At 37.2% G+C, this 16846-nt stretch overlaps 1 protein-coding gene across 2 annotated transcripts in view; it reads left to right on the top strand.

The window, feature by feature from the left end:
• The window catches only part of MBNL2 (muscleblind like splicing regulator 2), a 151882-nt gene extending 146405 nt beyond the window's left edge, over positions 1 to 5477 (top strand). Inside the window, exons 7-8 of one of the 2 annotated variants that reach the window (XR_009516781.1) lie at positions 2696 to 2901; positions 5158 to 5477. Coding sequence is in view for 1 of the 2 variants with exons in the window: in XM_059995746.1 (XP_059851729.1) it covers positions 2696 to 2710 (15 nt within the window). In the remaining variant the exon portion in view is untranslated. Of the gene's footprint in view, positions 1 to 2695; positions 2902 to 5157 lie in introns of those variants that run through there. The other variant, XM_059995746.1, reaches the window with a different exon arrangement.
• Positions 5478 to 16846: the final 11369 nt, after the last annotated feature.

The raw sequence follows: 16846 nt of genomic DNA on the forward strand, positions 1-16846 counted from the left end.
TGAAGAAGTTTTCATATATAGAACTTATTTTATATGTTCATATTGAATTGGTGTGGCAGAGAATCTCCAAAGAGAGGCAATAGGGAAACACAAGATTACCTATTCATCTTGTTTTAAATTATGGTGTTTTGATGTGAATTAAAAATATAATCTGACTAAAGAAAAGCCATAGCAAAAACTAGACAGAAGAGCCCTCCTTCCCTCAAAACAGCTTCTCCACACCCTTCCCGCTTGACACACGCCCACTTGGCCCTCCTCTTCCCTCCAGAGGTTCCTTCCTGCTGGAAACTGTCCTCCCCTCCCCGTGGGCCCTACGACCTGTAATGTCATGTGCCTTCTAACATCAGAAGCAGCGATCAAAGGGGCAGGAGTGCCACAAGAGGCTCTCAGTGGGGAACCGGTCCTCATCTGCATTCCTCATCTGTCTATATTTCCAAAATGTATTTCACCCCAGAGTACACCTAATTCAGACTGTACCAACAAAGCTATATTTCTCAGGAAAAAATTTAATAATTAAATGGTATTTTTGAGAAAAACGTTACCACCAAAAAACACCCATAGCTTTCCTACCATCTAAGATCAAATCTCTTAAACCTCTTGAAGCTCACAGCTGGCGGGGGTGTAATTCATTTTTTAACATCACACATACAGTCCTCAAGACAGCCCAACGCATAGACCAGGGTATGGCCAGAGTTTTCTGGCCTAGATGCCAGGAAGCAGTGCGGCTGAGAGTTCAGTAGTACCAGAGGTCATTTTTATTTACGTCTTTATCCATGTCTTTATCCATACAACGGACGGTGTGTAGGCTGGGGCAGAGGGGCAAAGCAGTCTGGGTGAGCCCAGTTAATGCTTTTAGTTAACTGCAGGGCTGATTTACAGTTCAATTACATCTGGGTGGTCGGACACGTCTGTTTGTCAAATTCAAGTCCAAAGCATCGTTAACTAATTTCTATAATACAGATTTGCCCGTTGCTGGGCTCTCTGTAGGATACTTTTTCTTTCCAGGTGGTTGGGAATTTTCATCCTATATGGCATTTTCATTTCAGTTAATAAGCAAGAATGTGAATATGTTCTAAAGCATATATTATTATATATATCAATTTAAGAAACTGCAAGTTTGTTTTCCATAAATATTTTAGAGAGGCTTCTGCTAAAGTGAAAAGAAAGACAAAAGAAAAACATGATCTGATGTCCTAGGGCACATTCTTATTTGGAAAACTTACAGACAAGATTGAAGCTAAGGGATGAAACAGAATAATTCCTATTTAATAATCAAATATCTAAATCTAAAAATGAAGCTATAATATAGCCACCTGAAGAATTTGAATGTTAGCTATCTGCAATGACTGTTCAAAGACAATATGATAATATTTACATATAAACCATTATATCCCATTATTTTTATTTGTATATCAGTACATGAGATATTTTTTCCCAATTAATTTTAAATTCCTAGAACTTTTTGAAAAACAAAAAAATGATCTGATCTTATCCAAAGTTTTGAGTTTCCATTTAGTATAAATATTTAACACACATGAATTCTTCCTCTATTTTTATCAATTCCATACATATCTGTATATTCCAATAAAATAAAGGATACTCATATTTATTTCAGAGGAGAAATTAAGTGTATGTACTAAAACTGTTTTATATTAACTGCAGAAATACCCACTTAACGTAAAAAATATCCACATGTATAAATTCTGACATAATGGGATAAGAAATCATACTTGGAGAAATGAGGCTTTTATTGGGAACTGGATCCCAGTGTGTAGGAATATTGGCTGACCTTGACCATAAAGAATATTTACCGGTTATTTCGAAAACAAAGACTCTTGGCTATTTAATAAATAAACATTTTGTTTATTAATTGCACAAAGTTTTGTCAAAGCATTGCACAAAGAATAAATATTTTTGTTAGAATGTGTCAAAAGCTTGGCTTTTAAGCTTGACATTTAGTTGACTGGGTCACACAGGGCAAACTCCCTGTCCTTTGCAAAGTTATGGAGTTGGAAATGAACTTATATCAAACTTGCATTTGATAGTTTAGTTTTATCTGGGCTTTTTGAATTATCAAGACTGTTTTTAACAGCTTTGTTAGAATGTTATTTCTTTTTTCTTTAATATGGGACATTTAAACGTTCCTGAATTTGAAACTAATTGTTATTGTATCTTGCGAACAAAATTACTTTTGATGGGAACATATCTTTGAATTATAAATGCAAGTTAATAGATAAGTATTACTTAATTTGTTACACATTTTTAAATATTTGTATTTAATCTTTACAAAGAACCTTTCACGTACAAACTAATTCTTTGATTAGACTTCCTGATCACATTAGCAAATATTAATTGAATGAGAATTGAACGTATAATAAAGAGATATGAAGCCAAAACTAAGAAAAGAGATTAAGGTCTAAACACACTGCATGCCCATATATATGCAGTCACAGTTACAGAAAATAGTGTGCATTTGAATCATCATTCTTTACAGTGGCCACATAGCAGAAGTGCTTAAGTGTAAACATTTTCAGCATGAAGGGTGGGGATTGTGCAAAATTATAATTGCATCAAAACTATGAGAAATTGCAGAAAATTCCTATTTTTAAATGTCTATCTTCAAGGAGTAAAACTTAAACTAGCTATCTTCCCTCAAGAAGGATGTCTAAATCACACTTGTCTTTTTCTTTAACAGATAATTCTGAAATAATCAGCAGAAATGGAATGGAATGCCAAGAATCTGCATTGAGAATAACTAAACATTGTTACTGTACATACTATCCTGTTTCCTCCTCAATAGAATTGCCACAAACTGCATGCTAAATAAAGATTTAGTTCTTCTGGACAGACCACAACTCTAAGAAGCTAGTGCTGCTATATCATATATGAGTATTAAATATGGTATGCTTAGTATATTCCAACCTAAGATAGTTAACTACCTGAGACCAGCTGTGATGTTTAAAGACATAAAGGATAAAGTTTACTTTTAAAGGGTTTCTAAACATAGTTTCTGTCCTAGGAATATTGTCTTATCTCCATAACTATAGCTGATGCAGCAAGTCCAACCAATTTACTCATTTTGACTCAGAATATTTCAAAGTTAGCAATAAACAATTAGCATTAGTTAAAAAAAAAAAAAAAAACCTATTCCAAGGGCAGGTTCGATTCTAACTTCAATTACTGTCATTTCATTTACCTACTGGATCAAAGCTATGTTTCACTTCTTGACAACACGAATGCTGCAGCAAAGATGAGAAGTGAAGTAAAACCGTTACCTGTCCTGCAGGTCTAAAATTTGAACGGAAATTCAAGCACAAGTACTGGGGACACATCAAAGTGTGGTATTTGGTTTGCCTGGAGATGCCGCATTGAATCATGTGATTCTAGAATAACATTAACTAGATTGAAAAAGAAACTTTGCACGGTATGATCTTCATACCCCACCAAACAAAGTCTTGAAGGTATTATTTTACAAGTATATTTTTAAAATTGTTTTATAAGAGAGACTTTGTAGAAGTGCCTAGATTTTGCCAGACTTCATCCAGCTTGACAAGAATGAGAGGCCCATGCCAACAGTCTAATCAAAAGGATTAGTCTTTCAAACTCACCATCCGGTTGCCTGTTACAGAATAACTCTTCTGAACTAAAAACCTAGACAAACAAGGAAGCTGTAGGTGAGGAGATCTGTATAATATTCTAATTTAAGTAAGTTTGAGTTTAGTCACTGAAAATTTGACTGTGACTTTAATCTAAATTACTATGTAAACAAAAAGTAGATAGTTTCACTTTTTAAAAAATCCATTACTGTTTTGCATTTCAAAAGTTGGATTAAAAGGTTGTAACTGACTACAGCATGGAAAAAAATAGTTCTTTTAATTCTTTCACCTTAAAGCATATTTTATGTCTCAAAAGTATAAAAAACTTTAATACAAGTACATACATATATATACACATACATATATATATACTATATATGGATGAAACATATTTTAATGTTGTTTACTTTTTTAAATACTTGGTTGATCTTCAAGGTAATAGCGATACAATTAAATTTTGTTCAGAAAGTTTGTTTTAAAGTTTATTTTAAGCACTATCGTACCAAATATTTCATATTTCACATTTTATATGTTGCACATAGCCTATACAGTACCTACATAGTTTTTAAATTATTGTTTAAAAAACGAAACAGCTGTTATGAATTACTATTATGTGTAATTGTTTAAAACATCCATTTTCTTTGTGAACGTATTAGTGATTGAAGTATTTTGACTTTTGAGATTGAATGTAAAATATTTTAAATTTTGGCACCACCGCCTGTTCTGAAAACTAGATGCACCAACCATATCATTTTTGTTTGAGGAAAAAGAAATCTGCCATTTTAATTAATGTTGGTCAAAGTCTAATGACTATTTATCTTATATCGTAGATTTGATAACCCTATCAAAAAAAATCACATTCTAAGTGTAATCTTACATAGCGCTTGTATTGTTGCATTTGTTTTAATTTGTGGGAAAGTATTGTATCTAACTTGTATTTCTTTGGTAGTTTCATCTTTATGTATTATTGATATTTGTAACTTTCTCAGCTATAACAATGTAGTTATGCTACAACTTGCCTAAAACATTCAAACTTATTTTCTTTTTTCTTTGTTAATTCACTTAAACTCATTGAAAACATAGTATACATTACTAAAAGGTAAATTATGGGAATCACTGAAATATTTTTGTAGACTAATTATTGTAACATTGTCTTTTTTTTCTTTTGTTTCATGATTTTGATTTTTAAAGTTTTTAGCACACAACTATTTTCAGCCCTTTAATAATGGAGCATCAGAAACATCACCTATACCCCCAAGCGAATATAGGAGACTGTATTTTTACTATGATATCCATTTTCCAGAATTGTGATTGTAATATGCAAAGAGTCATAAATATGCCATTTACAGTAAGGAGGAGGCAAGGCAAATGCATAGATGTACAAATATATGTACAACAGATTTTGCTTTTTATTTATTTATAATGTAATTTTATAGAATAATTCTGGGATTTGAGAGGATCTAAAACTATTTTTCTGTATAAATATTATTTGCCAAAAGTTTGTTTATATTCAGAAGTCTGACTATGATGAATAAATCTTAAATGCTTTGTTTAATTACAGAACAAAATCACCAATATCCAAGACATGATGATAGCAATTCAACAAATACTGTAGTTAAAAGATGAACTCGCCACTTGTATGGGAACTACATTTCACTCTTGGTTTTCAGGATATAACAGCACTTCACCTAAATATTCTTTGAGCCATATCACTGGTAACATTTCTACTAAATCTTTCTGTAACACTTAAAGAATTCCCTCATTCATTACCTTACAGTGTAAACAGGAGTCTAATTTGTATCAATTCTATGTTTTGGTTGTAATATTCAGTTCACTCACCCAATGTACAACCAATGAAATAAAAGAAGCATTTAAAAGGATTTCTAGTCATCCTCCTTTTTTTGTTGTTGAGACAGATTGATAATTAGCCAAAACAAATGGTTTTTACATTCATACAGATAACATTTCGTAGCTTCAAAGAAGAGCAGGCTTTGGATTTTTGGGCTTTTTAACAGTAAGAAAAACAATTTACAAGGATCATTTTGGAACTACTTCTATTATCCTTTGAAATTAGAAATAAAAATAAATCCCACCACTCAGCCCTCATCTTCAGAATTCTGCCTGAATATGAAGATATGTGAAGAGATCAGTAACCAAATGGGGAGCAAAACGTCAGTTAATTAACAGACAAGAAAATGCCCATTAATCCATAAGACAGGCTTTCAGGTAAGAGCCTGATTGAGCAATGTGTCTTAGACCTTAGGCTGCAGATAGAGGCAGAATGATGAAACCTGTTCTACGTGGACATCCTGGCTGGGTGGACTGAGGAGAGCACAAGAGCTGAGCATCACACCTGAGGGCAGGTGCTCAACAAAGTGAGGCCTCCTGAGAGGTGCGGGGCACCTTCTCAGTCTTCTTTCTCTGTCCTTTGGGGCCCATGATATTTCTCAGGGAAGGTGGGAACAGTCCTTGTCATGCAGAGGTTGGCGGAAGTCACCTCCTCTATGGGCCAAGGCAGGAACAGGGAGAGAAGAAGATTTTCTCCATGGCAGGTTTAAAGCTTCAGGCCTTCTGAGTGATTATGAGACCCCTTATAAGGGTAGACAACACAAACATTCAACAGATCAGGCATATACAAATAAAGGCACTTGTATTTTTAAACAGTGCCATCAGGAATTCCAAGGGTAAAAATACTTTCACACCTTTGTGGATGTTTGAAAAATTGGCTATATGTTTGGGTGAGCAATTTCTTTTACTGTAAAAGCAGAAGAAAAGTTGCTACTCCATCAGTCACTCCTGACAAGAAAACATTCTCTGTTAAGTTAGTTCAAGGTGTCAAGTTTCGAGAACAAGTTGTTATTTTAAGTGAAAAATCTAAGACAAACTGTTCTCAAAAATTTTCACACCTGGTTTATGAAGTGTAATTTTCATCAGTAGACTGACTTTTTATGGTACTTACTACATCAAAATCAAAAGACAAATTTAAACCTTAGAGGATAAAACTAATTTATCTCTTCAGCACAGAAAATACTTAAATATCAATTATTCTATAATTATCTGCCGATAGGAAGGTGTTATTTTAATTTGGGGCAGCCCAAACTAAAAATAATGTTTCAGACTCAGAAACATACTCTCTTTATTATTAACCACAGTTCTTCTGCAATACTTTAAAGCTTTTAGGGGCAGCCAGGCAAACCAAAATCTAGTTCAACATTCTGACGTCCGTGACAAGGAAATACTGGCTCGCTGAAGAATGAGTTCTTCTTCCCCGCCAAGTATCCTAGGGTCTCCGAAATATTAGGCTACCATTGCTGTTGGACTGAGCTATGTCCATAGAAATGACTGAGTCACTATGAATCAGAACGAATCATACAAAATGAACACAGTAGTGACTTCCCTCCATGCTTTTGGTGGGAGGGGGGGTGGCAGGGATGGGGAAGGACTGGGATTGAGAATATTCCCCAGGGACTAGCTTATGTGTCAAGCACTATGTGAAATAGTCCATATAGGTTTCTATATAGAAACTCACCCCGGTTGTTGAGGAGAATTACTAATAACTAACAAGTAAGTTCTAACGGCCGCAGAGATTCTTAATCAAGATACACAGAGGCTCTGCTGTGACAAGCAGCTTGATTCTAGATCAACACTACCTTCCCGAGGCTGCCCTCAGGGTGACTGGATCCACAGCTGTCCAGGGGATTTCAAATGCATGACCAACAGTCATGTGACTTTCTCCCTCTGCTTCAGCGACTCTGAAGAACGATGGCCCACCCATTTGAGGTGTCCTTTTAGGTCCCCCATGTAAATGTCATATGTGCTATGTGGCCTATATTTTAATAAAACCATTTCAGAAAAGTTGGTGAAAACATATAGCTATTTTCATGAAATAGGGTATAATCAGAAAGTAACTTTGTTTTGTTCATATATACTTGACATAATCCTTAGCATTATGAAGGAGTTATTATACCTGGAATGTACATGAGATATCAAGACACATAAAAATTAAGTAACTCGTTTAAGATCACATAGAGCAGCAGAACTCTCAAGCCCTGGCTTGTCCTAACTCTATGGTCATGTTGACGTGAACTTTATTTGTGGCAAACTTTCAGGCCCAAATTTCAGAAAAGAATTCAGAGTAGACCATTCATCCAAGTTTAAGATGAAGCCATGGTAAGAATCCTTTCATAGGATATATAAACAGGTTTTCTTCCCTATAGCAAGAATACAATTTATGAAATATTTTGTAGCTCTGGGCTGCAAAGTACTATTCTAGGTTTAGGACAGAGCCTAATTCTTTATTAGGACCAGAGGCAGCTGGAGGGAATGTGACATTGCACCATCTCTCCAGTGTCATCCAGTTTTTTAAATCAAACTTCAATATGATTCTCTTGAAATAAAAATATTGAAAGTCACTGAATTTTTCCCAATAAGCGTATGTCATTAAGTCATGATGAAGCAGCCCCTAAAAAGATGAACATGTCACATAAGCCAGAGAGAATGATTTCCTAGATAAAGGTCACACATGGATCACACACACCTAAAATCCAACTGTGTCCAGACAGTCATTCCTTTCTCTGATAACTTTGCTCTTGGGTCTTTTCAGGACTTGGGCTTATATAAACAAAGGGAGAAGTTTATTTATCAATCCTCCTGTGTAAACTAAAATGATCTAAATTAGGGGAATCTAACTTTTCTTTCGTTAGAGGAACTTTCTTTCAAACGAAGGGGTCACCCCACAACAGTACAAAAGCAAAACAACAGGAAAGTGCTCTCCTTGCTGAGGCTCTCTGTTCCTCTACTAAGTGCTGCAACGCACACAAAGGTGGAAACCCGCTCACTTAAATATAAAACCTGTGGCTTTACAGAGGGAGAAGAGTATACTCAAAGTAGCATGGCAGGGACTTCCCTGGCGCTCCAGTGGTTAAGACTTTGACTTCCAATGCAGGGGGTGTGGGTTTGATCCCTGGTCGGGGAGCTAAGATCCCACAGGCCTCAAGGCCAAAAAACCAAAACACAAAACAGAAGCAATATTGTAACAAACTCAATAAAGACTTTAAAAATGGTCCACATCAAAAAAATCTTAAAAAAAAAGGTAGCGTGGCAGCTTAGGAAACCTGGCTCATAAGTTCTAAATATGTCTGAGGAACCTGATGGCCTATATATATGGAGGTAACAAACATACCACAGAATAAATATACATGCAACACTCTCACACACACGTTTATATGGAGAGCAATCTAAACACATTATCGTCCATAAACACAAAGCTGAGCATCTCTCAGTTCTGCAGAAAGGAATGATCAGCGTCTGCATTTCCCAATAGTCTAGTGGTTAAGAGCAAATTTTACAGTCTTATGGCTCAAGTTTGACTCTCAACTCTGCTTTTTACAGCTTCTGAGCTTCGGTGTTTTTCATCGGTAAGCTGGGTCTAACAGGATCTCTCTCACCTAGACATTATAATGATTCAATGAAAGAATGTGCACTGACCACGGAGAACAGAGTCTGACATATAGCAAACTCTCAGTGAATATTAGTAACTCTTCTTAAAATAATATTAAAGTACGCTCCTGGGTTTCCCTATCAGTATTTATTTCTTCATTCTATCCAAACATCTCTTGGCAACTAAGAGGCACCTCTTCTATGTCCTCGATGACAATGTCAAAAGCTGACAAGCAAATTATAGGTGTTTTATAATAACAAATAATGAGCTGCATTATTTCTGGGGAAGCCTACAATTACTTCAATTCAACAAATGCTCACTGAGCCCCGACTAAGCACTGCTAAGCTGTTCAAGGAACACGAACATGGGCAAAGTCCAGTTCCTACTCTCTAGAAGCTTTCTGTGGAGCAGAAGAAGAAAAGTAAACCTGTGAAAAAATGGAGAAAGGATAAAGAGTACTATAGTTTCCCAAGGCTGCTGGAACCAAGCCCCGCACAGAGGGTAGCTTACAGCAACAGAAATGAATTCTCTCCAGTTCTGTAGACTAACGTCTGAAATCATGGAGTTGGCAGGGCCGAGATCCCTTTGCAGCTATGGAGAGAATCCTTCCCTGCCTCTTCCTAGCTTCCGGTGCAGGCCATCAATCCTTGGCGTTCCTTAGCTCACAGCTGCGTCCCTCCAGTCTCTGTCTCCATCATCACAGGGTCTCGCCCCGTGCGTCTGTCTTCACATTATCTTCTTATAAGGCCACCAGTCATCTTGGATTAGGACCCACCCTAATGACCTCATCTTAACCTGATGACATCTGCAAAGACCCTATTTCCAAATAAGGTCATGTTCACAGGGACCAGGGGTTGGGATGTCAACATGTCCTTTTGAGGGACGCAGTTCGACCTGTCACAACAATGACAACCTAAATAAAGATAGGTTTCTATAGATATCAAAATATCAATGAAAGGGTTTCTGTTGTCTTTTCAATAAGAAGATCCCACCTACATGATATATGATGACCAGAGTCATGACCCCTTAGGCCTCTTCCATTTGCTTTGTTTTGGTTTTGTCTGTAGAATGAACCAGTTGGACTATAAGATCTCTAACTTCTATTCTAGATGCAACATTCTGTGATTTAATCAGCAGCTTAGCCCGCTCTTCACTGGTCTCAATATTTATTTTACTTGGTAATTTTTTTTTTTTTTTTTTTGGCTTTGTTGGGTCTTCGTTGCTGTGTGCGGGCTTTCTCTATTTGCGGCGAGCGGGGGCTACTCTTTGTTGCGGTGTGTGGGCTTCTCATTGCGGTGGCTTCTCTTGTTGTGGAGCAGGGCTCTAGTCACACAGGCTTCAGTAGTTGTGGCACGTGGGCTCAGTAGTTGTGGTTTGCGGGCTCTAGAGCGCAGGCTCAGTAGTTGTGGCGCACAGGCTTAGTTGCTCTGCAGCATGTTGGATCTTCCCAGACCAGGGCTTGAACCCGTGTTCCCTATGTTGGCAGGCGGATACTTAACCACTGCGCCACTAGGGAAGTCCATTACTTGGTAATTTTGATTTGCAAATATATTTCATTGTTTATAAGTTTTTATTGATTGGATTAATTTTACTTAATCCATACTGCAGAGAAAGCCTTTTCCTTTCTTTCTATATGCATGAGAAATTTCAGTAATCATTCATAGGAAGTCTTAGCCAAGCTTGGTTAAGAAGACCAAGTGTTATAACTACATCAAGAATAATCGTATCAAATATTTTTGTGCCCTTATACTGTGATAGCCTCTTAGTCTGGATCATCGCATTTAATCTTTACAATAACCCTCTCTGGTTGATTCTATTATTAGCACACCCATTAATAGATAAGAACACTGAGGACTGGAAAGATTAGCTAACTTAACCAAAGTCACAAAGTTTGTAGAAAAATGGGCGTTGAAACCCAGCCTGCCTGACTCTGGATCCACAGTGCTTTACTACCTCACTACGCCAGATGTGGTCCTTGAACTTCCACAGGAGCAACTGGGGATTTGTTGGAAATGCAGAATCCCAGGCCCCACCCCAGACCAACTGAAGGAGACCCTGCATTCTAACCAGACGCTCAGGTGATTCATACACACATTAGAGTGTGAGAAGTGACACGGTGCTAACCAGCGCCACCCCCTTAAAGGCTCTGTTGACTCTAGAAAACAATGAAGGAAAACCACTGCCAACCCTTGACCATTTTGATGGCCGTCTTCAATACCCAAACTTCAAAGAATTGTGATTGTTTGGATACAAATTGGAGTCTCTCTGATTTTATCCCTGTCCTTTCTTGATCCATTCTCCGTACGGCAGCCAGTACGTTCATAAAATAAAAGTCAGATCACAGCATCATCCCAATCAAAGGTGGATCCGCTCCAGGTTTTGTGGGGTCTAAAGGTTATAAAACTTGGGGAAGAGGGGTCTTAAAGAAAAAGAATCCAAAAAATGAATATAGAATTAAATATGAGAATAAATACATAGAAAAAGAATATGAAAAACATGCCATTTTATGAATTAACCATTTGACATGCCTTATGTTTTGTTTACATTTTTGACTGTATCCCCATTGTCTTATGATAACACTTTTGTGACGTCATTTCCTATATAGAGAACAGAAAGGTAATTCAATCTCATCTCTAGCATGGTTGGCAAAATATTTTTTAGCATCTGTTTTTGTAATGATAATTTACGTGCAATTCACACACTCACACACATATACATACACATACTGCTTATTATACTCTTACAGATGTGTGCCCTACAAACACCTCTACCTCCTAGTTAAACACACACACACAAAACAAGACAAACAACAGTAGTCACTAGTTTTCCGCTGCTCTTATGATAAAATCTGAAACCTTTTACCCTAGCCAACATCTCCAATCTCATCCAGTGTTTTCTGCTGTGCCAACTACCGTCCAATCCCTCAGACCTCTTTTTTGTTTCTTAAATACATGGAGTCCTTTCTGCCTACTGAATTCCTACTCCTTATGCCTTAGGTGCTTATCTTCTCTCTCTGGCCATGGCAGAATCATTTCCTTCTGAAAACAATATCACCTCAGCCCTGATCTAAAGTGGCTGATTCCATCTCACCACTATGTTTACTGCCATCATAACACCCATCACACTGTGTAATTATTTTGCTCATCTGTTTCAGTTGTATTATTGGTTATCTCATTGGAATTTAAGCTCTGTGATGTCTGGCCCTTGTCTTATTCACCACCATATCCCCTCTGCTTAGAACAGTGTCTAAGAACATAACTCAATATGTATTTGTTTGAATGAATGACTAATAAAACCATGGTGTCAGAAGAGACAGACATAAGTGAAAGTATAAAATTATGAAATTCAAATAATTTTTCATAAACTTTGCCTATACCCGATCCACATTCTTGGCTAAGGAACTAAACAAACTGCAGATCCACTCATTTAACAAACATTTTTGTATTAAAAAATGCTAGAAAACATTAAAAAAAAGAGCATATATTCTTATTGGATTATAAATAATCTGAAATCATCATAATCTAGTTACCATCTAGCTAGAGATACATATGGCTGAAAACAAAATACATGTATTGAGGTATTTCATGATAAATTCCAAATTATTAAATACCAGTGACTGTCATGGGAGATTACTGAGAGCTGGAGATGTCACAGAAGGCTCCCCGAAGGAGGGGTGTCTTGAGATGGAAGCTGAGGAGCTGTAAATATAGTATTTGGCAAAGCAAGAAGCATGAGAAGCAACAGGAATGGAAACACAGTGGCCTGTGATTAGAATGAATGCAGATTCTACACGTAAAGGGATTCTACACTTGAGGAATGAGAGGCACACAAAACGGAAGAGGGCATTGGCTTCTACGAGACAGCCACAACTCAAAGAAGGGTAAGTGGCTGCCGCAGCCTGCAGTCAGCTCCCCGTTCCGGCTGAGGCCCTCACTCCCCAGTGTCCGGGAGCGACAGCAGTCAGGTGCAGCGGCCAGCCTCCCTCTGGAATCGCACTGACTAAAGAGAACTGCCTTGTCCAAAGTCTCGCTCCCTCCCCCAGCACAGCCCTTGTCCAGGTGATTGACACAGGAGTATAAAGGCCCCCAGCTTGGCCCAACTCAGGGCAAATACTGCACCGGGCTCCCCAGCTCCCCAGGGCGTGGGCTGAGGCTTTTGTTGAGACTGCATCAAGGCCCAACCTCTCCCTTGGCCCAATCGTGCTTCCTTCCCTTCTCCATGGATTGGACTCTCCACCTCAGAGTCTGCCTCCCAGAAAATCCAAACTGAGACAGAAAGGCAACTCTACCATTTATTAATTCCACTGCCCAAGCTTTGAGTTCCTTTCAAACTGATGCAAGAAATATATTCAATCTCGCAATGTGATTCCTTTTGATAAAGAAAATTAATTGCCTGTAAAAGTGTCTCACCTGAGAGAGTACTCAGTTAATCATAGAAGAAAAAAAAGAGGAAGAAAGAAATCAAAACTGAAGTATTTTTTTATTGTGGATTCCAAAAATGGCAAATTTTCACATACTTTCAGAGGAAACATAGCTTTTATTTTTTATTTTAAAGCATGCCTTTAAAAGGCATGAAAAGTCATGTTTCACTTGGTCCAAAGTTTCACTCTTAGTCTTTTATATTACTGAGCTCTTTGTCAGCATTTCTTTGAAAAGAAACCTTTTCAAAGGTTTGATCAAGAAAAATGATCAAATTGGTTCTTACGGAAGCCAAGTATCTTCATATAAGGTTAAAACAAAGAGTATTCAGTGTGCATTTGGTAAATACGATCCCGGAGCCAGTTTTGGCTCTAAATAAAGCACAGGAGTATAAAACTCCGCTCCACCCATCAGCGCCATTTCAAAATAATTGAAGTGATTCCTCCCTATCAGTCGCCGCGTTTACAAGTTGAAGTGGGTCGCACTTGGAAACTAGTGCAGTTCACATGCACTATTGACCAAAGCACCCATTAAGACAGCAAGGAGTAATTAAGAAACACATACACATAATACTGAGATTATCTCAACTCCTCCAAAAGTCATCCTTGTGTTCTGAATAAAAGCCACATGTTTGGTGACTCTGCTCTGGTAAAAATCTTTACAGAAATCAATTAGCATATTTAGTGCATGAGTTGATGACTACCTGAGGACACAGGGACTACCACTTTCATATATTCTACCCACATGAGCCACTGTAGGAGACAGGAAATTGGGGCAGTCAGGGAGCCCTTTGCTGATCCTTGGTCTGGGCTAACTGCACCACGTCCTGTGACAAGTGAAGGCCCTATAGCATAGAGGTTAAGAGCATGGCACTGGTAGCCAAGCTGGCTGTGTTCAAATCCTGACTTTCCACTTTCTGTGTGATCACAGGCAAGTGAGTGAACATCTAGTCCTGTTTTCCTTCTCTGTAAAAAGGAGCTGATCAGTAATAGTATCTACCACATAAGGTAGTTGTGAGAATAAAGTGAGTTAACATACACCGAACTCTTAGAACTGTGCCTGGAACATAAAAGCATTAACCACCTTTGAAAAAAAAAAATCAGACTTTGAAAAGTTGGCCATTTAAAAGGAATTCCTCTATATGTACCATTTTTCTAGGAGGACAGCCTGTCAGCCATGCTCCTGGCAAGGTTAACTGGGATAGTCTGGTTGCCTCACAGTGGAATTAGGTAAACCAGCAGCTAGTCAGCAGACACTGGTTGAACTCAGCAGACAGCTCATCTTTTTATATCTTTTCATAATGAACCTTCTAGACTGGGGGGGGGGGGGGAGGGTGTACAATAGAATAAATACAATGAATGAGCCTCTGGAGGAAAATAACAAGACAACTGGATAAAATAGTAAAGAAAATCCTTTTAAATGCACTGTGGAGCTATCAAGAAAGTAAGAAATGCTCAGAGATTTTTTTTTTTTAAATGGGAAAATTTTAACGTGAGCTAGCACCAAATCTACCCTTTGCCTGGTGGCATGTACTCAACTACAGAAAACTGGAGTCTCCACATGGCACAGGAGACCAAACACTAGACTGGACCTTTCCCAGGCAGAGTGGGCCTGCAGCTGGAGCCCCAGCGCCTACACCGTCAGCACGGCTGGATTCGTGTTTACTCGCCCACCTCAGGTGGCCAGTAAAAGACCCAGTAATCCAGATAAAGAATATTGTTAGTGTGATATTTTAAAAATCAAAACTAATGGGGAAAAGTTCATAATGAACAAAATATCAAAATTGTGAACAAGACTGTCTGTCGCTGTTTGTTTGACATGTCGCCCCACGTCACTCTGCAGTGGGAACTGGCCTTTCCAATCAGCCCACATGTCCTTGCCGGGTGGGTTTAGAAGGGAGATAGTGGCCTGACGTCAGACTGGGCCACGTGGGGCTTTCTATAGAGTCTTGTTTTTAAACTGTTGACCTTTCATTAGCTTTTGTCACTTGGTCCACAATAGGAGAGGCTATTTTGAAAAGTATATATATTTTGTATATGAGAACAAATCCTGAAAAGCGCACACATTTTTCTTTTGCTTCAGACTCTAATATGGTTCTACAGGGCCCTGCTGTCCAGCCATGTGAGAATGATTGAAAATAAAACCAGTGGACCAGTGTGGCTAACAGAGGCGGTAATAATAAGCCCTGTTCTAAGGGCAATATACATATATATGAAACAACATTGTCATGAAAACAACATTTTCCCTAATTAGACATTTACTATTCCCTTCTATGTACTTTTTTAAAGTCCTGGTCAATAACCACAGAATTATTTTCACAACTCACAGTTTCAAAGACACTGTTTTAGGTTAACTACTAAAGGTAACCATGGCGAGTACAACTACCAAATGGAAAAAAAAAATTAACAAGCAAACAGAAAAACTCAACCCATCCAGAAGAAGGTGGAAAAAGGGAAATACAAAGAAAGAAATGGAAAAAAACCCAAAATATTGAATACATAAAAATCACAAAATGGGAGAGTAGAAATAAATGCAAATATCATTAATGACAATAAATATAAATAGACTGAACTCTCTGTTATATTATTGCCAGCCTGGATTTTTTTAAAAGCCTAGGTATGTGATGTTTACTATAAGCATTTCTAAAACATAAATACACAGAAAGTTGGAAAGTCAGAGCATGAAAGAGGAGAAACTAGGAAAAACTAACCAAAAGAAAGCTGGTATAACCACATTAATACCAGACAAAATAAATTTTAAAGCCAAGAGCAATACTAGATATTTTAAAAGGCCTTGTCAAATGATCAGTTCATCAGAAAATCAATTCTGTACTGGTATGCACATAATAACATAAATGCAAAACACATAAGCAAAAATTGAATATAAGCAAAATTGATAGAACTATGAGAAATCCTCATCAAAGAAAATGTATACATCTGCTTAGTAACTGACTGACATAAGGAAATACTTGAAATACTTAAAGATCATATCAACATGCTTGACCTAATAAAAAGAGAACTCAAAAAATTAAGTAATATTCATTATTTTCTTGCACATAAGAAACATTTTTAAAAATTCACTCTGTGCCAGGCCATTAGTGCAAGCCTCAATAATAAATTACAAATTATACATATCCAATCACACTTTTCTGATAAAAAATGCAATTGTTAGAAATTAATGATAAAATAACTAGAAACTCCACTTGTTTAGTAATTTTAAAACAGTCCTCTGAATGACAGAATAATGGAAATTAGAAAATATTGAACTGAACAATAATGAAATATATATAAACTTTAAAGATGTAAATAATATGATAAAGGAAAATGTATAGCCTTAAATGTTTATATTAGTAAAGAAAGCCTCAAAATAAGTCAACATCCACATTAAGTAGT

The sequence above is a fragment of the Delphinus delphis genome, chromosome 18, assembly GCF_949987515.2.
Source record: "Delphinus delphis chromosome 18, mDelDel1.2, whole genome shotgun sequence".
In the NCBI taxonomy this organism is placed as follows: Eukaryota; Metazoa; Chordata; class Mammalia; order Artiodactyla; family Delphinidae; genus Delphinus; species Delphinus delphis.